The sequence below is a fragment of the Cygnus atratus genome, chromosome Z (genome assembly GCF_013377495.2).
Source record: "Cygnus atratus isolate AKBS03 ecotype Queensland, Australia chromosome Z, CAtr_DNAZoo_HiC_assembly, whole genome shotgun sequence".
In the NCBI taxonomy this organism is placed as follows: domain Eukaryota; kingdom Metazoa; phylum Chordata; class Aves; order Anseriformes; family Anatidae; genus Cygnus; species Cygnus atratus.
In genome coordinates this window covers 493,810-519,928 of record NC_066396.1, presented here as the reverse complement: position 1 = coordinate 519,928, position 26,119 = coordinate 493,810, and the positions used below count along the sequence as shown (strand labels likewise).

General features: G+C 40.2%; 1 protein-coding gene across 1 annotated transcript; it reads right to left on the bottom strand.

Moving 5' to 3' along the window:
* Positions 1-722: 722 nt before the first annotated feature.
* On the bottom strand, positions 723-24,243 carry ATP8B1 (ATPase phospholipid transporting 8B1). Its single transcript, XM_035559991.1, has 27 exons — positions 24,063-24,243; positions 22,791-22,888; positions 21,336-21,449; positions 20,691-20,789; positions 20,531-20,592; positions 20,005-20,077; positions 19,839-19,909; positions 17,715-17,797; positions 16,377-16,535; positions 16,117-16,205; positions 15,255-15,445; positions 14,228-14,436; positions 13,099-13,142; positions 12,805-12,961; positions 11,423-11,611; positions 10,576-10,688; positions 9,924-10,088; positions 9,128-9,239; positions 8,342-8,417; positions 7,543-7,675; positions 6,099-6,384; positions 5,103-5,326; positions 4,074-4,157; positions 2,882-3,127; positions 2,498-2,636; positions 1,825-1,955; positions 723-953 (listed from the first exon to the last, which is right to left on the bottom strand). The coding sequence occupies exons 1-27, from the start codon at positions 24,241-24,243 to the stop codon at positions 723-725; spliced, it is 3,759 nt and encodes a 1,252-aa protein (XP_035415884.1).
* Positions 24,244-26,119: the final 1,876 nt, after the last annotated feature.

Sequence of the window (26,119 nt, the reverse complement as noted above, 5' to 3'; positions counted from 1 at the left end):
AAGACAGAGAAACAGACAGCAAGTGAGAAAACAAAATCTGGTAACTGTTGACTCAGATTTCTTTATTCCAGGGAAAATCAAGGAATTAGTTCTGAAAGGAACAATGGCATATCACTTATACTGACAATATGGAAAGAAAAGTCTCTCAATTTAATGCAGCAAGCTGTAGTCAACCATTCAAGAAATCAAAATGAACAAAAATGACATCTATAAGTGTCAGAATACCCAATAAAGTCGGATGCTGACTAAAGTTTGTCACCAGATATTTCTTAATCTCAGCTGCACAAGCTCAGATGAGAGTATCTATGACTCTCTCAGAAGTCTGATCATCTAATATGACATTATCATTGTACAATTTAATGAAATGGCGCACACAAAGTAACTGCTACTTAGCAGTTTGTTTTCAAAGACATAATATGAAATGTAGCTGCAATTTTATGTAAAGAAAAGTTGCAATTCCAGGCATGGAATTATAATGCCAGTTTTCATACTCTAACACACACATCCTTCAGTTTCACATTAAACAGAAATCAGTTGCACAAGGATAAGTAGCTCTGCAGAGAACTCTTGGCTCTTCTGTGCTTTCAGTAGTCCAAAACCAAGAAGTTCTGTGATAAAGAATAAAAATTTGGTTTAAAAAATATCCTGAGTTTGTTTAAAACAACAACAACAAAAATGTGCAATCATTTGGATAAGAAACCTCTCCCCAGAAGTGTAGTAAATCAGCTTGCTTCACGAGCTTCTCTAACTTCTCTGACAGCGTTGCCTAGGACTGCATCTAAAGGAGCTCGCTTTTTCCTTATGCTGCGTCCGGAAGCAATAAGATCAGCGTATCCTCGTTGATGGGAGAAAGCATAAGCAGAACGACGGCTGGATAACCCTCGGCGAAAAGCACTCTGCCTCCTCTTCCACTGTTCTTCTTCTGCCATGTATTTCTTACGGTTTTTCTGAATCTTCATGCATGCAAAGACAAATTAGTTTATGGATTGAAAGGGAAACAACTTGTTTGCATTTTGCATTTACTTTCTTGGGAAATAACCTGATAGGCTTTATTAAAAAACAAACAACAAATAAAAAACAAAACCAGAAACTGCTTAAAAGGAGTGTCTTCTTGTTTAAAACTGATTGTTTGAAACAAGAGTATATGAGGTCATATATCAAAGTTTCTGAAGGACTTACTGTATCATTTTGTGCTTCATTATTTTCATTTATCCTCAAAGTGTCTTTCATTAAAGTGGACTGAAGATGCTTCTACTGAAAGCTATTACTGTGTTTGCATGCTGATACTTATTTAATACCTTTTTAAACAACTGTTACACAGTCTGTTACTCTGTTACACATATCATAACCCTCTCTGTGCAGTTTGCCTCTCAAGGCAAAATAGAAGCAAACCAAAATTGGCCGCTACACCCTGGTACATAATAAAGACACTCCAACACAGTCCAAATAAAAAGCAGAAGTAATACCATCAGTAGCTTCAAAGCAGGTTTCTGTGGTTTTACAAAGAAAAGTGCTGGGCCAAGACAAAGGATAAATTAGCCCATGCTGAACTGTGTGCTGAGCTTTCACATGTAGCTCTGCATTACACAGAAGTACGTGAGGAAGCCCCTGGGAAATAAGCACACATAAAAGCACGGATCCACACGGGACGGCAGAACGCCACGGCAGCATTTGTCACACGGTTAGGAGGCAGGCCTGGCCTGGCCTTTGGAAAGCCCAGCTGCCACACTCCCTGGCCTGGGACCTTATTTGTTTCCAGTATCAGTACCAATACTGGTGCCTGTAAGTAAACATGTGCTGAAAATAACATAAACCTTTACTCACTCGATCACTTTCCGAAGGCCAAATTGTCATTGATAAGAAACGCTGTGCCACCACAGGAAGTAAGCAGACAGCGACTGTTAAAACCATGGTCAGCCAGAGGTACGGCTGTCTCAGAGCATTTGGAGCAGTTCCTAGGAATAACAAGAGGATATTAGAGGATGTAAGGCAACATATGAAAGATTTATCTCTAGGAAAATTAGGAAGCTCGCTATTCCTAAAAATACGTTTTCCAAATGGCTGCTACTTGCACCTCCCTGGACTTACAACAAAATCCCAAGGGGCTGATAACAGCATTTGGCTCTGTCTTGCTTTGGGCTTTTACCTTCCACTTATCAGAGCAACTTGGCAAACATACACCCTGCAAGGTCTTCACATTCTCTTTACTTCAAAGCTGCGCCACCAATTTTACCTTAGTTTTCATTTGCAAACACCTACTGCCGGGCAGCATCAAGTTCCAGCTTGTTTTCATTGAAAGAAATTAAATATTCTCGTTAAGCTGGCCTCAAACATAACAAAACCCTTCCTTGGAAGTATATTTGTATTTAGCATCATTTCCTTTCACAGACATTAGTTCGTGCCGTGACATTTTGGCAGTGGTTCTGCTCAAGTTACACAGCTTTGTAAACATGTTCTTGGGAGACAGGAACAAGACACACAAAACACCAGGACTGACCTGTGAACTGAAAAGCAGAAGGAAAGAGAACATGGATTCCAGCACTGTGGAAGTCAAATGTGATACCGAAGTAAATTGCAATACTCCCAAATACTGAGAAAGCATTAACAAAAGTCCAGTAAGACGTATCCAAACCAATCTGAAAGTAAACAAAAACTCCAAATGAGTTTATTAATTCAAAAACAGATCACTATGAGGACAAACATTTTGGTCAAGTAATCTCTCACCCAGTTACATTTCAGTCTGAAAGAGTGTCAACAGAGAAGAGAGGTGGCAATGAAGTAGAAAATTTTGCAAATTGTTATGTTTTTACTAGACATATTTATAAACATGGCCAGAAGTTGTTTTCAGAGCAAGAGACATCAGGAAGCTAAGCTTACTTGCCTGAAGGTTGACAACAAATACAAGAGAAGATGCTGCTGTGACAGCAAACGACTGATAATCTGAAGGTGCTTCTCCATCTTGTCCCATAGTTTGAAGGTAAGCTCCATATGGTATGAAGAAGATTATCAATGAAGTTATAGCTCCATGAAGCAAACTTAAAAAGAATTTCTTGTAGTTAAAAAGTAAATCTTTCTGTCCCAAAACATATAGTCTAGGGAACCGAAGACTCAATTTGTCGCTCACATCCTTAATAAAGGGAAAAAAAAAAGTTGCTTCAATTTCTTGTTCTCAGTGTGAACCTTGGAATAGTAAGAACTTCAACTATATAATGTCCCAAAGGAAATGGCAGATTCCCTTTTTTTTTTCAATCAGCAGCATCGGCAGCTTTCCAGAATAATGCATACAACCGGGAAGAACCAAGACTAGAGGACATCTCTTACAAAGCTGTCACATACTCCATTTTCAGGACTTGATGATCTTAATTGTCTTCTCCAGCCTAAATGATTCTATGCTTCTAGGTTTTTAGCCCATTATTTGCAAAGACAAGACCATCTGCAGTTGTGTCAGTCTTTACAGCTACGTACTGTTTTGGAGTCTTTCTCTATGCTGTGAATTAGCAGACTAGGGCTATCATCACACATCCTGACTTTTAGTCTCTAACATATTCTCAAGTGGGAGCTTAATTTGGTATTGAATTTATTTCGTAAGTTTTACTACAAAAGTAAACAGAAGCATTGATCTGCCTGATCAGCTTGTATGGAAAAACAAGCAACAAAGGCCAAAAGTACTTGTTCTGTTGAATTAAAACAAATGCTGCACACCAAGACTTCCCGTCAAGTACAGTCATTCAAAATTGTTCATTTCCTGTATCTTCAGGTCAGAAGGGTACACAAGAAGTAGCTTTTCCATTAATAAAGCTGCCTGTTGCTGTGCTCTGTGTGATGTCATAGAACAACAGGTACTGAGAACTATTTTTTAGCAAACAACGCTAGCCCTGAAGACCTCTGAATTGATTAACTTTGGCTATTTCAGTAACCCTCTGCTTATTGTCTTTTGTTACCTCACATCCTGTATAGGAACACATTCAAAAAGGATGCCTTGTACATAAAACTAAGCAACCAGTTTCAGTGTAATTTAAGACTTGATTCTAAATGCCTCTGAATTCATCTGTTGTTAACAATGTGGAGAATACCTGGTCAAACAAGCCAACCAGCAGAACCGGGAGACTGGAATACAATACATTGTACAGCGTGATGAACCAGTCTTCATATGCTGTCTGAAACAGAAGAATTTAAGTAGATAATGATTACCTTTTAATTTCACCTTTTCCTCCTAATTCCTGAGAAAATTTATGTGCTCTGTTATAGGATTAAATTACCTGTCTCTGTTTACCCAAAAGGCAAGAAACACCTTAGGTCAAAACGCTGTTAAAACCATTTCTAGCACGTTATTAAGCTTCCCACTCCTTACATACTGTCAACACCGCGTGACCTGAAACACTGCTGAAACCGAACACCACACTGAGCGTCAGCCCGGTTTATAGCTGCATTTGTGACTGTGATGAGCACTCACAGCAAGTTCGGGAACCCTGATTTCTTCTCTTTTGTTTTGTCCTAAGCATCCATAATTTCCACCACAGAAAACGCTATTAACCTCAGGCAGGGATGCTTGTCTGTGACTATGGCCCTGATGCTCCGTGCTGGACCACACAATTACATCTTCCTGTATTTTGCTTCTGCCCGTGGAGATGCATCTCATCCCTTAAAGTCTTTCTGGCACACAGATAAGCACAACCTTTCAACGCTATGTGAACTTCAAGCACTGCCATTTACAATGAGCACATTTCGAGCCAGCAGTTCAAGATTAAAAAAATAAATAAAATTGTTTTGGTTTCTTATTGATAGATAAATGCACCATCTCACTTCACCTACGAATATTTAAACAGCATGGTTAAGAAAGGTTTCCCAAACCACTATTTAACAATCTCTTCCTCCATTCCTCCCCATACAATCATGATATTGACTGTAACTGTTCTGAAATCATAACCAACTGCTTTGCTTACAAGTAACTAGCTTAGTAGTTATAATCAATTCTCCTGCAGAAATTACTGATGTTGAGTTCGGGTTCCCATCACTTCCCAGGTTAAGCTTTTGCTATTCTGCACCAATGAAAAGGAAGACCTGCCTGTTAATAAATAGTAGACAAGAGCATGCCTTCTTACCTGGGCAGAAAAGCCATTAAAGAACGAATACCAGATATGGACTAGTGTAAAAGCAAAGTTTTTGTAGAAAAAATATCTTAGAAACTTGCACATCCTAATGTAGGACCATCGTCCGTGGACCAGCAGCAGTCTTTGGAGGTAGCGGAATTGCCCAAAAGAGTAGTCGCTTGACATGACAGCTTGCATCCCTTCTTGGCCACTGATTCCAACTCCAATGTGGGCAGCTAAGGTAACGAAACAAAGACCACACACACTGCATTAAACAAAGGGAGAGCAACAACATGACCGAGGGCAAATCTTTCACCAGTTCCTTTTCTCTGCTTCTCGTTCTCCTGCCCCATTTTATTTCTGTATACAGCACAAAGGCTTCCTTAAAGATTAACACAACAGTGCACAGACCCTTCTTTGCCCTGTTATTTACTGCTCACGTCTTCACTGTCATTTGGATTCTCTCTCCGTGCTTGTTCCATCTGAATGGATACTGGGAAATTTGACTGAGGTGAGAAGTAAGTGATGAGACAGAGCAAGCAAACCCCTGAACAAGCTGGTCAGGCAGTTTACAAACACAGACTTCCTAACACAAACCATATCCCAGAAGTTTGTTTTTCAATGGGCTTCCTCACCGAGTGTTTCAAAGAATGCCAGTTGCAATACAGCAGGCTAATTCCTCCAAGCAAGGGACATCTAAGCTCTTGTTTTGTCTTTATATTACATTTGTAACCCCAAACATGGTAACAGACATAAACCAAGGCCCTTCTCGGGAAATGTCTACATAAAAAGCTAAAATATATCACCAAATCCCACTAACCATTTCATAAAGGGTTTCCTCAAAAAGGGAAAGCGCAGGCATAGAAGGTAACAAGGACGCAAGAAATGTTAATGTAGGTAATGAAACAGATGGTACAGTCTTCTTAACAAACAGAAATAGCGAGGAGATTGTGGAAGAACTCCCAGAAGAGATGTTTCCTACCGAGAGAAGTCTTACAGCTGCCTTACTTTTAATCATGTTCACATCATTGGCACCGTCCCCAATAGCCAGAGTAATAGCTTTCTTGTATTTCTTCACAAGCTCAACCACCATGGCTTTTTGTTTTGGAGTCACTCGGCAGCAGATCACAGCCTTGCATTCGCATGCCAAATCAACAAAGTTCTTCTGCTGCTGCTCTTTGTAAGCTTCAGCCTTTCTTCGCTTCTCAGTTTGCTTTTGTTTCTCTTCTGCTGTTCTGGGGAATTTCAGCTTAAGTTTCTTTTTCTTCTTTTTCTTCTCTAGCAGGATTTCATTCTGTGCAACAAAAACGTTATGTTCCCTTCTACACCATTTAAAATAGCACTCCAAGGGCTGCCTATACACAGTACACACTTAACTTCATTATATCCCATTTATAGCATTTTAATGAAATGCTCGTGCAGAGGAGTGAACAAACAGCCATGGAAACAATGAAAAGAACATATCTGGTGGGATTAACAAAATCAAAATGCTTGTATTTAGTGTCACAGCACTCCTTGCAGAGTACAAAGGAATATTTCTTCTGATGGGAGCTAATTCACTTTTGAAAAACATTCTGATATTGAAACTTGCCTCTTTCTATAGGAAGCACGACCACGCTCAGCAAAGGTGGAAGTTTTCTATAAATACCCAAGTGAACTCTGGGGCAGTACATCTGGGATAGGGGGTAGCAGACCTGCGATTTTACCAGATGCTCATGCTAGATAACTTCGAGAGACTTCCAGCTTGCTTCCTATGCCTTACATACAATAGTGTTTCTTTATACAGAATAAAGGCTTAGAGCTGGAATGCTGAAATGTGGCAGACGGTGTGTAGCTCTTCACAGGACTTTCTTCTTGTCAGCTGTCTGTAAAAGCAGCCTGCCAACAGGGTGGGTAATAGCCACTGAATTACTGCTAGCCACTTCTGCCAAAAGCTCTTTTCTGCTTTCTAAGCTCCTGTAAGAGCACTGTTTTGCAGGACTGAGCAGTAAACTTGTCTTTTGTTTCTACACTTTCACTTCCATCTTTCATTTCAAGCTTGATTTCTGTGCCTACACTGAAGCCATGCATCCTCTGCAGCTGGCAGTCATCTCTTTCCCTTTCTCATTTTTTTTCCATTAGACTGGGATCCTCATGAAAAATAAACACTCTGAAAATCAGGCTGTGCTTTTGCAGAGGTTTGGTTTTACTTTGATGGCAGCTACCACAGTGATTTAAAAAGCCAAAGACATTACTTTCTTTACTGAGGCCTATTTTAAACTTTCAAAACTAAAAATATTTTTGAACATAAATATCAAACAGAGATGGTCAACTGGTGGCACAAGGGCCAAAGAATTTTCATTGACTGGTTTAGCAAGGCAGACAAATGAATGGAGTGAAGGACACCGTGACATGGTAGTACCCCCCAAACCTCAAATATACAGGAGCACAGGAGATCTTCCTTTCTACATACCAACCAGGAGCCAGTGATTATTAAAGCACGATCTCTACTACCCTGAAAGAAGGGCTCATTCATTCTTAGAGAGGAATGTGTACTTGATCCAGCTCTGTTCCTCTGGTTTTCCAACCTCGTTTGAAGAAGAGCACTGGAAAGAAAAGCAGATACATTACAGAAAAATCAAGGATAAACTTTATACTAAGATAAAGTTTGTGGATGCAGTGCTTAGGCACATAATTTATTGGTGGACTCAGTAATGTCAGGTTGATGATTTGACTTGATGATCTTAAGGGTCTTTTCCAACCTAAATGATTGTATGATTCAATAATTCTATAAATCAGTCCCAGACTGTAATAAAAACATTTTTGATCAACTAGCAACACTTATTTTTCCAAGAAGCTTAGGAAACTTTAATTTTAAAAGTCAATTCTTCAGAATCATAAAGAAAATGCATCTCCTCAATATCAATGTTTTCCCAATAAAGGTTGCAGGTTTTTAATCAGTTGCACTCCAAAGCACAGAGAACTTAATTCCATTTTTTGAACTACAAATTTAATGTCAACAGTTGTTGACCTAGAACTTAAAACCTCCTCCAAATAGGGTATCACCACCTTTACCCACAGTGAAGATGTTGCTTTGTAAAATTACAATTCCAGAAAAAAACAAGAAACAGCGTACAGCCAAACAACAGCCAGCAAATGCTGTTCAGGCGTTGAAGAACCATTATGGGATAAACCAATGTTACTGCTGGGATAATTTTAAAAATTGAACATTTTTAACTCCTACACAGAAATTCTTTGTGCTTTTCACTTGCCTGATATCTTCTCCATAGCAGATTGTTGTCTCATCTGTTAAGAGTTCACAAGAAAATCCAATATTTTCAGCAGTTTCTACAATTAAAAAATAAAAAAAAAAGAGGAAAGTATCTACTTAAAGTTCAGTCTTGAGTAACTACTGGGGGCAGCCAGAAGTACAGGAAGTCCTCTTAAGTAATTTTTGAAGTTGTGTTTCAGCATGGCGTGTTCACTTTCACCACCACATAGCATGGAGGAACAGCACAAATAAATCTGAGTACAGAGAAGCTGGGGGGAATGCTTCTTTATTATTTCCCATAGAATAACAGCAGCCTATATGCAACGCTGATCTGGCTGCACCTCTATCCATGCTGTAGGACCTGGATTTCACTGTAGAAAGACAAGTTTGGCACGTAAGTGTTCTGCCTTAAGAGCCAGACAAGGCTGGTGGCAATAAAGTTTTGTTGTGTTTTTTTTTTTTTTAAAGCAAATTGTTCTTTATTTGCTTTGCACTGGGAAAAACAGTAGCTGGGTATTTCCCTATAGAAGACAGCCACTAAACCAGTCATCTACGTTAACCTATTGGAGGAACAGAAGTTACCCAGAAGCCCACCCAGTAACTCTGGATTGGAAACAGCTCGCATGAACTTCTGCACATTGTAGAAAGTCTTCCAGTTTTGATTTAGATGCACTTTCATACTGTGCTTTTCTAGAAAACGTGTTTCATTACAAATCTGCATCTGTCCCAGTTTATCTTCTAGCTGTTACCATGTTTTTGCTAGCTCTTTGGCTGTAAACAAACTTACCTTTTTTGTCACCAGTAAGCACCCAGATTTTAATATCTGCTTTTGAAAGTTTGGAAATAGTTTCTGGAACTCCATCCTGTAGTTTGTCTTCAATAGCTGTTGCACCAAGGAGCTGGGAGATATTTGAAACACAGGTATTCAGTAGGATAAACATCTACAGAAAACTGATTCATTTACAGTAGAGAACAACGCTATTTTGGCTATGTCTTCAAGCCAAGGTACAGCTCAGGATAAGAATTCAGTAAAGATAATGCCTTATATAAAAAAGTCACTGCACTGGAATACATCCACTAAAATATAAGAAGATAAATTGTTAGAAACCGGACAACTCAAGTTTTCTATAGCTTCTGCATGTTATTAATAATCAAAATTTTCTTCAAAGGAAAACAAACCCTTTGACATAGAAAAGCTGCATCACAGAGTAGATGCTAGAACTACTCTGGGCCTGAAGGGTGTAGTAGCAACTTTGGAGGCTTTTTTTGTGTGTTTGTTAACAACATATTTGCAATACAACTACTGACATCCTGAAATGAACCTGTAAATTAAAGAATAACAGGGATGAACAGGATGATTGGGCTGGGGGAAAGCAAAAAATATATATATATTATTTGAGAATAACACATTTCCTTTCATTCTTTTCAACTTTCTCTAGAATTTGTTGTGGTCTTAAAGCCAATAAAATACTGAAAAGATCTAAAGCAAAAGGTCCTATAGAAAAGGATAATTTATTTTCAAAAAGATCTGTTTCTTCTTACATAAGAATAGAAGTACACTAAAAATTTTAAGCTTGACTTACAATCAAGTTTTTTTCTATTTCCTCATATACTTTGTCCAGAGCTTCATCACGATTAGTTGTAGCTACACTGGCCTCCATGAACTTTTTATTCCATGCTTCAAATTCATCATCACTAATGTCTCTGTAGCAGAGGCAGAGCGTTCTAAGAGTTTCATTTGCAAACACCTGAAAAACAAAGAAAAAAAAACCACATATGCACAAAAATCCCCTTTGTTTTGAAACCAAACATCAAAGTTACAGTCATAAGCATTACATAAGTCTGATAAAACAAGTGACTGCACAATTAATCTTGAGCATTTCAGAAATGACAAAAACTAAATTATAACTTGCAAGGCAGTCTAAATTGAAAGGCAGCCTGAGGAGGTGACAAATAGAACAGATTTTAGAGACCTGGAATACTCACAAAAACAAACAAAAAAGCAATAGACAAAATGTAAGTTCACTTCTCATGCAAAGATAATGCATTTTTAAAAATATGCACGATAACCTAATGTTGCTCTTATTATTCCTCAGGTTTGGGATAATGTGTAAAGCCAATTATAGGTCTGCATTTGTTTAATAGCTTACCAAAAGGACATAAATGAAATTAGATTATGGTCAGAAATAAATTTAATATGTGATTGTAAAAACAGAATATAAAATGCAAACATACATCTAGTGCTTCTTCTGTAGCTTCTCTCTTTACATTCCTTGGGTGCAATCGTTCATAAATTACTGTATCAGCTCCTTTACAATACAGCCTTATATTTCCATTGGATTCTCTTACTGTAGAGTATAATAAGAGAGGTGGGACAAAATGTTAAGAGTACATTTAAATAAAGGAATAGTTTCAGATTAGATTCTTCAGTGTACCCCTATTAGCTGCCAAAGCTACATGACCACGTTTCTTTGTAGTACCTCATCCCTAAAATTGTTCAGCTAAGTATCTTGATTGACAGGTGCATTTCCTTTTCTCTTTCATGACAGGACAGGATATTTAAATTCCCAAGAATTATGGTTTTGGTAATGTTTCATATAATATTAACATCTCATTTGCACACAGGAGTTGAGTAGAGACATACAGTAGAGGTATGATGCACTGTAACTACAGCCTTAAAAACAGCAGATCTGTAACTGATTCAAGATTGACTTTTTTAAAAGGTAATTAAAATCAAAACTAAAAAGGTATTTATAACTCATCCTGCATTCCTAGTTCTTACAAGAAACATACAACTAATTTCTTTTTGGGAATAAGGGGAATGAATTATCTTTGTAAAATTTCTTTAAGCTTCTACTAAAGGAACCACAGATCATCTTCAGCAGAGGCCACATCTGAGCACCAGGACTGTTAAGAAAACACATTTGCACCTTATTACAAAGCCTCTGTTTTGCTATCCAGAACTATGTGGATTAAAATCTATCATAGGAGTGTGTGTCACACAGCCATTCCACTTAGGAAATGCAAGTGACCTATCCTATAAGAGGTCTTATAAATCAGAAGTTGTTTGTAGTCAACTTACCAATGACAGACATTCGTTTTCTATCACTGTTGAAATCCAAGATAGCAAGGACATCATAGGTTTTTTCAATCCCCATTTCACTTATCATGATGGTATTTTGTGTTCGTGAGAGAAAAACGTAGCCAAAGTTTCTGGCTGCCGTAACCAAGGCCCCTTCGTCTGGGGAGGCTGCCTGGTAATTGATCTGACCTGCATTGTTGACACAGTGAAAAGGACAGAAAGCCAGGGTACACCCGAGCATTACAGGGGCACTCAGACCCCACAGCTCAAAACTTCACACCCATTCTTTGTAACTGACAGCTGGACAGGCAATGCCACGTCCTTTCCCTTTCTGAAGTCGGGTCCAACACGTTGCTGCAGCACCCAACAGCAGTGCCATCAGAGGAGAAGGACTAGGGACTCCCCCTTCCCATCACGTGTACTTTCCAAACGGACTAAGTCACTGAACCTCTTCCATCCATGTATAAAAGCAAAAACTCACTTCTCTGTCTCGAGACAAATGTAACTTAAATATCTTAATTTCTCAGTATTTTCATTTAAGCATTTCCAAAGGAAGTGCAAAAACCCACCGCCACCACCACCAACAAAAAAATCACAAATTGCTGGCCAAAAACACCAACATAGTGGAAATAACCCCAAAAACATCAGTAGGAAGAGCAAGAAAGGACAGGAAACTGCTGGTTTCACAAAGATCTCACAAAGATGCGAGTAAAGCAGTATTACTCTTCTCTTGTGTCGAGCATATTTTATTTATCTTTCAACCTTACTTTCCACATGAATTCTTCAATACCCATTCACCTTCAAATTCAGTTTCTGTCACACTTCTGTTATTCACCTTGGTTATTTGCTGCTGATATTCTTAGAACAGACATACACAGTTTGTGTACAGTTATGGGCTGTACTTCGTGGAGTAAGCGAATGAAATCTTTATGCTGAAAATGCTTGTTTTTCCAGACTGAAAACAAGTTTCCAAAAGTGTTTCCATTTTCACATTTGTGTGTGGAACCAGAGACTATGTTAGTATCATTTTCATTTTATTTGAGGTTTATGCTTTGGAGATTTTAAAGATGCATTTGAATAGATAGAAGATCAGTAACAGGAAACACAAGCCCTCTGTACAAGCTGTTCCACTACCTTTCTAAATCTGCTGTTATTCAAGATTCACATTTGTCAAAACTGTAACCATCATAAAGACAATCCTCCTTATGTAAACAGGTAAATTCAGTACAGGGAATAGCACAGGAACTTGCCTTTGTTTAACTTAAAAGAACAACCTAACATTCCTCCTCATTTATGGGATCAACATTAGTGCTGGACCTCTCTTGTGTAACTGGACTTCAATCACTGTTTCCCCTTACACAAGAGAAAAAAATGATACTCACCATCAGAAACATCGACCATGACTGTGTGACAAATAGCAAGCAGAAGAAAGAACTTTTGGATTTCTGGGTCCTTTCTGGACTTTATTTGCTCTATCAGGTAGTGATCATAGAACAAGAACTTTCCATCTGCGTACATGTTCCAGCTGAAATCCACTTGCTGCTTAGAAAACAGAAGAGAGAGTTTGAGTTATTTCATGTGCAATTCTTCAAGCCTACCTGCATCCCTTCATACCTTGGCAAGGCAACATTCCCTACAAACTGTAGGGACTACTCTGCAAGGTCAGACCAACCTACCTCCGGGTGGCTCGGAAGCTGCCCTGCTCCATCGCGGCAGTCTCCTGCAATGCAAGCACCATCAGATGGAAGGCACAGGGCAGAAAAATGGAAGTTTTTACAACTCATTCACAAAGTCAACAGTATATAGAATATTATATCTATCACACTAGAATATCTCTCATTAAAAAAAAAAGGCAAATTCACTCACAGCAGCAGTACCTTTGTGTCTTGTCGGGTGTAATTGTCTATGCCAGTGATACCAAAGCAAAAATAAGAAAAGGAGAATGTGGTGGAATTGTCATAAAGCATCCATCTTGTTTTAACATAGCTTTTACTGTCAGAAGTTCCTCTTCTCTCTTCAGAGGCACGATGTTTAAAAAGCACATGATATTAGCAAACTGGTCTTTGTTGTTTGAACTGACCAAACAATAGCTCAGTTTGGAGCACATCACTGTGTATTCCAAACACTGAAGTCCAGACAAGTTTGGAAATGGAAGAAACTAACATTAAACTGAAAAGCTGCTGTTCTTATTACACTTTCTTATTTGTTTCTAGGTTCATTTCCAGAAATGTTCCCAGAGCATTTCTATGAAAAGCAAAGCATTCTGTAAATTACTCATTTCTGACTTTTCCACTGTGAAGTTTCCACTCAACTCCATCCATTTCCCCATTTCCCAGAGGAAAATAATGGGAAAACTCCAACAATTCAGTTTTTCTGGAGCTTTGCTCAATGCCAGGGCTATATTGTGGAAGCTCAGTTGAAAGTAAGAAGACTCATGCACCTGATTTCAAACCAGCATTAAAGTTCCTCCCCTTCAGCGGGAGGGTGTAACCTGGAAGCACTTCTGTTTCCCTGCAGATCTCTGCAAATGCTCCTGCAAATTTCTCCTGCCGGACAGAGATCACGGGGCACAAGCATGCTGCAGGGCAGGGCGGGCTGGACCAGGGCTGCGCCATGCCCCCGGGGACCAGCATTGCACCTGGGGCCACATGGGCAGAGGCCCCCCTGGCTCTGCACCCACCTGTGGAGCGCTCAGCGTCACTGCCATCAGCAAAAAGGACCCCTGGTACTGGAATGCTTTGGCATTTGCTATGGAAATCAAAGCTGGTTGACGCTGTGGGGTGCAGCAGCATGGCACAGACTTACCATATCTTTGGCCATTTATGCAACATTTTTTAAATGTCATGATGTTCTGTGTGAGTGTTCCTGTCTTATCAGAGAAGATGTAGTGGATCTGCCCCAGCTGCTCGTTCAGCGTGGTAGTTCTGGCCTTCGCGGCCGTGTCCTTCTCAGAGTAATACATTTGCAGGTCCCAGTTTATAAAATAGCTTTGGCCCAAACGAATCACTTCAACACTAAATGAAATAAAACAGAAGTTCTTACTCCCACCTGCAACTTGTATGTCAAAGCAATGACATTTTATCAGCGTATTACAGAGCACCATCACCCCTAGACAGGCCTCTCAAACTAATATCAGACCACACAGCTCAGCTTCAACAGCTGGGGAAGAGTCTCTATGGCCTGATCAAGCCAAAAGTATTGATGATGATGCTCCCATAACAAATGGGAATCCCACTTGGGAACAGCATTTTAAGTACAGTTTGGAGAAGAAGATGTAGGAGGCTGAAGGACATTAAATATGTTCCAGACAGGCTTGTCAAAAGTAGTTATCCGTACTTCATTGAGTATTAAGGTCTCTGTTTTGAAGAATAAATGTGGAGTATACGTTTTTTTCATTTTATTTTACAAGTAGTTTCCTTCATGCGCTGTGAGACTGTAGAATTACTTTAAGAAAAATACTAGCAAGATCAAGTCTCCAATATTTTCACAGATCACTGTCTGGGAACTTTTTTTCCTTAGTCAAAGTAAAAAGTATACATGCTTAATACTGTAAGAAAAGCTTGATATCTTTAAATTCTGAGTCAAAAATCTTTGGGTGATGATTTTATATGAAAATGATACATAACAGATCACTTTCTTCTAAAATCCCAGTGAAGAGGGTGAGTATATCCAACATATTTTCAGTAAGACAAATCAGTGTGCTTTCCCATCCACAGGGAAGCTGCATCTGTTACCACCAATGGAAAATTAAGTTCATTCACCATTAATTCCAAAGTTTAGTATTCAACCCTATCACCAGTTCAGCTGTTGAATGGCCAAGGTATTTACTTACCTCACATAGAGGGAAATGGGAACCATGGTGTTCAGAACAATGATATATCCCCAGAAGGTAAGGAAGCCGCGATACGGAGGACTGTAGTCTTCAGCGTCGTAGAGGTACCAAGAGGAGTTGCCGATCTGCTGCTCCCAGTAAGTGTGCCCGATGGCAAGGCCAGCCGACAGCAGGATGAGGACCAGAAAAATCTGCAGTGTACACAGAGAGGCCTGTCAGACACTTCAGAAATGTTTGCTAGGCATAACTCTGAAATCTCCATGTTCAAACGTATTCAAATATTACATGCATTTTTAAGTAAAAAGAAGGGAAGCAAATCTTTCCCACAAAATAGTCTCTCCAAATAATCAGTGTTCTAATTTTAGTCTATTTCCCAAGCACAGTTTTTATGTTTATACATGTGCTTAAGCAGGCAGTGAGTAGGGCTCATGAACGCGCCCAGAGCAAGGGCAGAACCACAGTCGTGCTGCGATAGATGCCTCTGCCTGCTTGCAGTCCAGCTCTTTTTTCCTCTTTCAGCACTTCTCCAGGTGCTAAACAGACGTCAGGACCAGGACGCAGGTCCTCAAGGCTCTGCCCAGCAGCTCAGTGCGGACCAGAAGCACCTACAACACTGCTTTTGGAGCACACTTCTGCATTGAGTTGACTGCCCAACATCTGCAGTTAAGGATCACAGACTCCACCAAGAGCAAGGCACCTTTTTAGATTCCTCCCCCTACTGCTGCATCCCAACGCAAAGCAAAGTAGAAACATACTTCCTATAGCAAAAAAAAAAACAACACCACAACTTTTTTAAATTTGTATTCACTCTATTCACTTAAAAGTGAACTCAAATATCTGAATTTTAAAGAAAACGTCTTACAGTATAAACCATGTAATTCATAAGGGAGTCAATTTTTGTCCTTTTAAATTTTGTCTTTCCACTATTTTTCATTATTTTTGTATCAGCACCTAAAAATAGAGAAGAAAATAAAGATGTAATACATTAGCAAGTATTACTATTTTACAAGCCTGGGATATAAAATATAGTCAAAGTTCATAAGAGAAAGACACAATTTCCCTCCTAAAGGCACACTTTTAGTGAGTAAATGTTACACGTTCATTTGTTCATTTCATAAATACCTGCAAATATGACAACTCCATGGCAGAAGTCTGTATTCCTAATTTTACATCCACGTAGTAAGATCTTATCAGCATCTAACGCATAACTCATGTTTCTCCAAAATAACGTTCCTGTGAACTTATCCAGTCTGTTATTAGGTTCTTCACATTCAATCAGACCTAAATTTTCAGGAGAATATGTTTAATATACAATAGTTAAATAAAAATGGATCAGTCTGTATCCACCATACAAGTTATTTTACTTTGTGGATATTTGTTGTTGTCGTTTTGTACGATTGTTCTAAACAAACCATGTATGTGAGATTTTGTGTGTACAAATATTCAGTGCTGTGTTGCTGACATTTTAAAAATGGCTTCTTGGGTGGCCTTTCATTTTCCAGATTGAAATAGAAGAAATAATCCATTTCTGCACCAAGATCAGTACACACAGCATTTACTGCCAAATAGGATGCTTTTCTTGTCCAAGTTTCTTTTAATATTTCTCAAGTTTTAACAATGGCCTGCCTACAACAGCGAGTCTCTCTCTGGATCTCTCTAGGATGAACACAGTGTTCAGCTCATTTTGCCATTGAAGACTTACCAGCAGTGATCACACAAGAGAAGACAAATCTCATGAAATAAACTGCTACTTGTTCAGATATATGTGAATATTTCAGCTAAAAGAGACCTCTTACTTCGACTCTTAGAACTTGCCCTATTCCCACTGTCTACTTTATGATTGGTCATTTTTGTTTCCAACCCCAAACTGAGCTCATTCTAAAATTTTGGTTCATGCTGCACTTAGAATCATCCAAACTCCTTTTCAGGCATAAGTAAATAAATACATAAGTGTAAATGGCAATATAAAAGCTGATCGCTACAGAGGAACACAGAACGGCACTCTGAGGCCCAAACAGCAGTGTCCCCGATCCTGCACCCTGCCTGTAATCAAGACTGGTGGATGTGTAAGGAAGAGAAGAACAGGAGCAGGCACCCCAAAAAAAAAACAAAACAAACAAACAAAAAAACCAACCAAACAAACAAACAAAAAGCAAACACAGAAACAAAAAAAGAAAACAGGCAGGCAAATGGTAATAAAGGGTCCTGTCCTCCCTGCTCAGTGGGTCATATCTCATTCATGGCAAAGGTCTTATCTTCAGATAGACTGTATTTTGCTCAGCAGCAGTTTCCTTGTGCAATTTGCCAATGCTGCCTTGTGAAAAAAGCTAGGAAGCCACTAACTCCAGTGTCACAAGAATTATTAGCAATGTTTCAGTCTGCACCTGTGTTTTATTTACTTGTACTGTAAACTGAGCAACATTTGAATATCTGTAACAATAAAAATGCAACTGTACAAACCATTAAAGCCCGCCATTGCACTTTCTTCTTGAAGATACTTGTCTGTTACCTCCAGTGCCATTTTGAATTTTAAGTTAGTCTCACTAAAAGGAAAGGATAAAAAAGTCATTTTATTGAAAACATTGATACAGGAAGAAGTTTGAACAAATTAAACTAAGCAAAACAATACGCCATAGACACCAACCTCCCACTTGGAAGCAACGAGCTGAGCTATGCATTTGCATGGATGAGAAACATTCATAAACAACAGGACTAGTTCTTACACTGCTTGGTTGCTTCTCCTCACAAATGAAACCTGACACAGTAGCACCCCTGTACTTGGAAAAGTGAGGGTGCTCAGAAACACTGTTTTTCTAAAGCAATATTTAAGTTTGATTAATGGTTATTTGAAAACAGGATTTAATAACTGACATTGTTAAAAGTTCCAACTGAGAACAAACATTCGCAGTATAAACAGATCCTTCTTCTGTGTGATTAATTATTGTTTTTAAGATCACTAAAAGCTGAGTGAGAAAATAATTATTTATTCAGAAAAACTATCATTTCAGTTAATTTAGGTGCAGTCCATATCACTACAGCCTTTTCTAAAATAAAAATAATCAGCACTACCTTTTCTGACAACATGAACTAAAGCAACACTTACAAAGCAATTGTGACAGAGACACTAAGATTTACCCTTTTTAAGCAGTTTCTATGAAAAAATTCCAAAGAAAACATGGATTTTTTTTTGCCTTTTTTTTTTTTTTAATTTTCTCACTCTAACTGACAAGGAATAAAAAGAGCTTAGAATAATAGAAAAGCCCCAGTTGGAAGAGACCTCTGACAATCAGCAGTCCAACCTCCTGTCAGAAGCAGGACCTTAGACGAGGTTATCCAGGGCTCCATCAAGCCAAGCCTTCATTGTTTCCAGCAAGGGAGGTGTTCCCACCTCTCTGGGTGACTTATTCCAGTGGTAAAAATTCTTCACCACGAGAACAACCATTCTTAAATCCAAACAGAATTTCCTCTGAGGTAACTTGCATCCATTGCTTTTGTCCTGTTGTCCTGTCAATGTGCATCCTTGTGTACAGAGCATCTTTGCTGTAACTATGAGATATCGCAAGACTGCGATGAAATTACCCTTCACTTCTCCAGGCTGAATAAATCTGGCTCCTGCACCTTTTCTTAGTGTACCAGGTACTCCAATGCTTCAACTATCTTGACACTCCAGTGGACCCTCACCAGATTTTAATGTTCCTTGAATTGTGGGGATCAAAAACTGGACACAGCTTTCCAGGTGTGGCTTAACAAGTGCCAGGTAGCATGGAACAACTCTTGATCTGCTGGCTACAGTGGGCCTGAAGAAGCCCAGGACACAGCTTCCCACTGCTGCAAAGGTGCACCGCTGTCTTGCTTGCTGTCCACAAGAACTCCCAGGTTTTTTTGTTTTGTTTTTTTGTTTTGTTTTTGTGGGACACCATATCAAATATTTTCATAAAATCAAGGTAAATGGCATCTTCTGCTACGGAATGGACTCCATATCCAATGAGCAACGTATTTCGATACACAAAGCAATAGCCAGTTTGGTCAAGCACAATGTTAATCCTTGTTGGCTTTCCCCAGTCAAATTCTTGTCCTTCGTGTACCTGGACACAGGTTCCATGAGGGCTTGCTCCACAGTTTTTCCAGGGACTGAGGTGAGGCAGACTAGTCTGTAGTTTTCTTGATTTCATTTTGGCTCTTTTTAGTAGAAGGGTGTGATACTTGCTGCGTTCGAAGCCTCTGGACTTCCCTGGATCTCTGTGATCTTTTGAAGATGATTGACAGTGGCTTAGAATGATGTCAGCCAGCTCTTACCACCCTCAGATGTATCCTCTCAAGTCTGTTGGGGTCAATTTGTACAGATGGTCCCTAATTGAACCATCATATACTACCAGTTGCTTGCCATTCAGTTCACCATTGCTTCTTGGCATAGGGACTTAGGGCTGGCCTTATCCATGAAGACTAAGACAAAACAATTAATTGCACCCTTACCCTGACAATAACTGTATTAAATTACATTAGCTTACTTCTGAAATAAACACTTATTGCTCTTTTACCAGGAAGCCAAAAATAAATCTAAGAAATCCTTAAGTAGAACCTTACCCATCTAGTTCAGCTGTCTCTACATAGCAGAGACTGTTTGGTTCTGAGCTGGATAGCAGCAAAATATCAGCCTAGTGAAACAAATAAATAAGCAGCAAATAAATCCAAGTCAAGATTTGTACAGAATTCTGTAGAAACATAAAACAAACATATCTAAGGCACTTACAGGAACGAAAGTATTTTTCTTCAGACGAATGATATCACCAACTTTAATATCTTTCCATTTTGTGTTTTTGAACCTAATATCAAGATAGTTTAATGATTATTACTATTTAATTTAGAACAGTATACAATCTATAAATCTTGAAATATTAAACTTTCCTTAGTATGAAAACATTACATCTTGGTAAGATTTTTTTGTTGTTGTTGTTTTGGAAACTGCAGTTTAGCTGGGAATCTAAAACTTAGAAGAGAACCTACCTCTGCTCTTTCCTGTTCACCCATATATGAATTTCAGTCCAACTCTCCAAGTAAGTTGCTCTTAGCACAGATTTACTGCCACAGAACTAAGTTTAAATGACTCCTTCGGGTAATTCTCATCTGTTTCCAATTAGGTTTTCGCACAGATGTATGGAACAGTAGAGAACAAAAAGCTGAACTTTCCCTGTCATCTGTGGTTTACAATCTGTGATGAAGCTTTGTACCAAAGCAACAAACTTTACTTACTAAGTTAAGAAGTGAACAGTACAAACCTTCCATCCCTGATGACTTCACATGTTCTGTTATTAACCTCGTTGTCCATCCTGTGCCGGGCCTGAAAACCAGGAGCAGAGAATGTACTCCCCACTGCATACCACAGCTGAAGAACAACACTGTTTTCTTTTGCTTTTATTAACAGAACATGTTGCTTACTATGTCATCCACTAGGTCTTTGACTGCAGTTATTCCCAGGACCAAGAGTAGGGGCACCAGCGTTGTATACCATGACAGGGTAGATATTTGAGGAATCGCCTGTCAGAGACAAAGAGAATCAGCTCATTACAGGATTGTTATCAAACTCAATTCAGAGACATTAAGGACTGGGACAGTTAAAACATAAAAAGGAAAACCAACACATCAGAGAGAGAATTTTAAGGCAGGTTGTGAAGATGAAAAAATCTCTAGGGGAGATTCTGACTGTGCTGCTGTACCTCAGGGCTGTTTTCTCTTTAACAACTGTAATTGCTCATATTTTCTGTTGGCGCTTCTGGTTCATGAATGGGACTTAAAGGCCATCATATTTTACAGAGTAATAGCCAAAAGAAACACCCTGTCCTCAAAAATTTCATAACCTCTGCAACAAGCTCATCTTAGCTAATACAAAGCTAGGGTAGGCTGATTGGGATTTCTGTTAAGATGTGCTTAGTTTCTCTAACAGTTCAGCTACAGTCCCTTACGCAGCAACCTGCAATTTCCTAACAGGATAGCAACGAACGGTTTCATAAGTAGTATTCAGCTCAGTAGATTAGCACCTCAAACTCACTTCACAGTTAGTATTCTCTATAAACTATGCTTTACCTGCAAAATGAGAAGGACGAGGAAATAGAAGTTGGCTGCTCTTTTAAACTGTTCAAACAGATTCAGCGGTAAAAAAGTGATGGGGTTGTACTTGTATGTCTTAATCGCATTTCCCTGTTGAAGAAACCAAATGTCATTCACAACACCAGATTCTTCTTACTTTACAAATATGCAGTTCATATTTTTAAGTAAAGCATTTTACTAGTGAAAACTTTCCTATAAACTTTGTTAGAGCTTTACCTCTCGTCAACAGTTTCCCATGGGTCACTGTCTTTATGAAACCAGACAAAAAGGTCTGCTGCACTGACATTAACACACCCCAAAAAGCACCTCACACTTCCACTCTAGCTACAGCAAGGACTACAGAGCATCACAGAGTCACCACGTGGAAAGGAGACAGCCTGGCCCAGGTGAGTGACACAGTGCACATGGCACTGCCAGATGGGCACGGAGAAGGGGGAGGACAGGGGGGACTTCAATGCTCTCCCTGTCCTATGCAGTCTTCTCTCTGATGCATGTCAATTTTATTTGCTACATGCACAGTATCACTATTAGGGATACAATTGGTCTCAGATGTCAAACCACAAGCAATGCATCCAGACACAAAAGGCTTTTAATCAGACTTGTTCAGGAGGGACAATGTGAGACCCAGCAGAGGTTAACTTGATAAGCGGCAGTCCCTACCTAGTTGAAGCAGAAAGGACTTCCATTTAATAATGGCTCCAACTGTAGAAGTTTTACTATTAAATGTTCATAACCATGCATGAAATAACCCAAACTGCCTCACATCTACAAGGCAGATACCACAGCAGACACAAGGAAACCACACAGGCCAATGCATCACAGATAAAGCCAGACAGTCCACACACAACCACCAAGTCCAATCCTCTGTCACTCACAACCAGCACCACATACTAGCACAAAAGCTTATGTACTTTGCAAAGTTAAAAAAATAGGATAGAAAAAAAATAGTGAGCCTTTTGTCTTGATAATTGAGATTTTTTTTTTAAAAAAGTTGCCTTGATCATAATCAGGTGGATTTGGAATGACACTGTTTAAATGACTGAACATTCCCAAATGTCTACTTTTAAGACTGCCTCAGTCTAGCTTTATTGGGATATTGCTTAACGCTACATGAAGTCTTCTTATACGAAAGGTGACACCTTTCTGGATGTTTGCAACAGCCATAGTTGAGCAGATAAAACTCAGAATTTGGACTGAGGACACCTGGCTTCTAATTCTCTATCTCATCTTAAGCAAGTCTCTTGATACTTTGTTTTTCCATTCATAAAGCCAAAGTCAATTATATTTCTCTACCTTTGATGGAAATCCTAAGGAAGTATTAATTGTGGTTTTTAGATGAGTCAAAAATGGTTGGAAAGATCTTATTGACATTAAGAAAGCGTTCACCCTGACAAGTACTATAATCACATAATTGAGATAAAGAAAACTTACTGCATATTTGCTTTTTTTGAAGCACAGAAGTATTGTTCTCTTAAACTGGGGCTGCTCATGGAAGTGTTGATCATTTGCTTTAACTTGCCAGCTGCAGTCTGGAAGAGACAAGGTGAAAATGGGTCAACATCTGATTGCTGTAAACATGAGGAAGCCAATCTGCCTTCCCTTTCTTTCAAATGCCATATTTGTTAGGTACTTTCAATTGAAACAAGACCGGTACCTGCTTTTCTTATTAAAGTGTCTAAGAAAGGGTTTTCAAGAAATGTCCAGCTTATTTGTCTTTACTAACAATTAAAATATAATCTCAGCAAGGAAGAAGTAAAATAACAATTTGGAAGTTCTATGAGAAATTGAAAACTTAGAGGAACATTTAGTCAGGCTAAATTCCCTTCTTTCCCCTCTTCCAGTTTGCTTTTGCTAACACCTGCGAAGCACTCAGCACCCAAAACAGGATTTCTCAGTCTTTTTTTAAAATAGATTCACCCATCCTTTGAAAAAAATGAATTCCTATCACCAAATCGTGCAATGATTTCTTTTGCAATCGTAAGCAAAAACCTGAAGCACTCATTTTATTTCTTCAACCATCAATTTTGCTTGCTTGCTTGAGACCTTAGGAATATAAATTACACTATGCAGCAAATCTAACAAAACTAAACAAGTGATGTCAGCAGCAGCCTTCTGAAGTTTTGGACCACAAGCTGACAAAACCGCTTACAGAACAACCAAACAACCTTATCTCCTGTCACCTTCAGTATTTGTCATTTAGAGTTTGACCCGACATACAGTTTCCCTTGGGAAAAAGGTTCTGAAGGATTTCCTAACAAACCATCCATCTCCACAGTAAGGGCCCTTATCATTTAGAAATGTATGGAAACCAACCCACTAAACAGAAAAAAATGGCTTATACTGGTTCAAATTTCCAGGTGATGAGGAAGACAAGTTAACTGAAGTTCTGTTCAAGCAGTTCTCAGACCACGGGTTACGTACAACTAGCACCTGCCTTAATTAACACGAGGTCACCAGGCAGATCAGTAGTTGTACGCAACAGGCAGTGGCACAGAACTCTGGTTGTCGACTGGAATTAAGTTGATTTTCATACTGGTATCTGTTAAAATGAACTGCTACCGATCACTCCTTCAGACATTTGGATAAGCCATTCCAAATCCTATCTGACAAATAAGCCACAAAAAGCAAATTGATCCACACACGGCTCAGCATCTGTACTGAGGATCATTTGCTACCCAAAGCAAGTTTCTAACCTAACAGTACCTTTTCTCAGCGTCTCTCGGCTCTCCTCAGTGCCTCTGTTGGTTTGGGTTTGTTCTGATTCGACCCCAGGCTGCTGGCTGTCCAGCTCATCCTCCGTGTCGTCGTCGCTGTAGGGCACCACCTCATCGTTAGGCTGGGAATCCTCATCGAAGGTGGTCTCCGAATCCCTTTCCGAGCTCATGCCGCTAGCGCCCTGCAAACATTTTGTAAAGGTTCAGGAGCGGAGCTATCGTAGCAAGTACAGGAAACCATGTCCCCATAATTTCACTCCGTCAATACCGGCCAGCAAAACCCACATTTGAAACCAGTTTCCCTGGAAGAGCTTAGAGCACAGGCTTGGTTTGCAAGTACGGACCGAAGTCACGCGGCAGTTATGTTCACAGCAAGTCCCTCATTACCGTTGTGCTGTATGTAATTAGACACACTCACACGGCAGACCAAGGAACACCCTACGGTCATGACGCAGGCCGTCGTTAATGGGACACGGAGATGAGCAAGCCCTCGAACACCCGACTCCCAGGGGCCACGCCACTGACCTGCATGGAGGGGTGAGGAGGAGCTGCAGGAGCTGCAGCCTCCTTCAGCGTTTTTAGATCACCGAGACAACTCCTGCAGCTTCAGCTGTTTGCTGCAGGGGACAGCATCCAGTTAACTGGCTGTAAGCTCAATCCAGAAACCATCTACTGGTGTGCAACTCCACCCCTCCAGTCCCACACAAACAACTACCCGCGCAACTCCTAGGTGGTTTCCATCTCCGCCTGGCCAGCCTATCGCTCTGCTGGCTGTCCTGGCATTTTAATTACCAATCGTTACAACAGTTTAGATTGTTCTGATGAGTGTGCCCTGCTCATTCTCAGCCAGGCAATTCCCAAACTCTTTGTACCGAAGCTCCACTTGCGTTCGTTTCTGAAGACCACCACTTCGGAATAGGTTCTGCTCTGTCTGTGCTAGCACAGTGAAAGCTGTAGGAAATTAAAAGCCCTGAGGAGAGGAAGGGGCTCCATCACCCCGGGGGTTTCTAGCAGGGCCCCGTGTGCACCAGGAAGCCCCTCAGCCCCAGCCAGCCTCACCTTGCCCCCCACAGCACTGGCACCAGCAGCCCCGTTCTGGCTCAGCCCTGATGCTTGGGAGGAGCGCCAGCCTCCAGCTCAGCCGTGCCCGTGCCCTCTCCGGGTGCCCGTGCCCCCTCCAGCTGTGCCTGCACGCTGTGCACCTCTCTGGCCATCACTGGGCCCTCCCCACGGGGACATCGCCGTCCTGCGGGCAGCAGCCCCACTCAGCTGCCCCGACAGCCTCACGCCCCCACAGAGGCAAGGGGCAGACCAGGCCGCGTAACGCAAGAGCCCGGCCTTAGGAGGCAAGGCCAGCGCTACCCTACCCACGTGCTGTTGTCGACAAAACCAGCAAACAGCAATCTCCGGGGCTGACACCAAACCCCGCCGGCACCCACGTTACCTTCGATTTTTGCAAAGCTGAATGGCCTCCCTCCTTAATATCTCTTATGAGAGAGATAAATATTAAATGAGCACTTAATATGCTGCTCGGATGACATGACTGTGCGCTGGAAGCCCAGCACATGCCACGCTCAGTACCATCGTGCTCTCCTGGCACACACGCTAATGTTTCAGGACTGCCAGCTTACAAATCAAACAAAACTAGCAGGTATCGGACGAACGCACAGTTTGATTTAGCGCAGATTAATACAGCTTCTTCCAAGACCACTCAAGCTGTTAGAGTCTGCTCACCGATGTAAGTAGCTGGGACTATGACAGCTAGTCACCAATATACAAGGCGTGGAACCTGAAATTTTTGTGGAAGTATTGCTCGTTTTCCTCCATAGCCTTGGAGTTAGGCAACTCATCCGAGATGCAGAGTTTCAAGCTCAAATTCTCTCAAAAAATAGAAGTTTTCCCTCTGTTGAGAGAGAAATGCACGTGACAACTTCAGGCAAGCATTTCCATCAACAGTCACAGCTTCCAAAGCCTGGCTCTGAACAATGAGCCAAACATTATTCTCTGGGGCTCACATGACTTACCTGGGTCTCTTCTCTAGCGTGG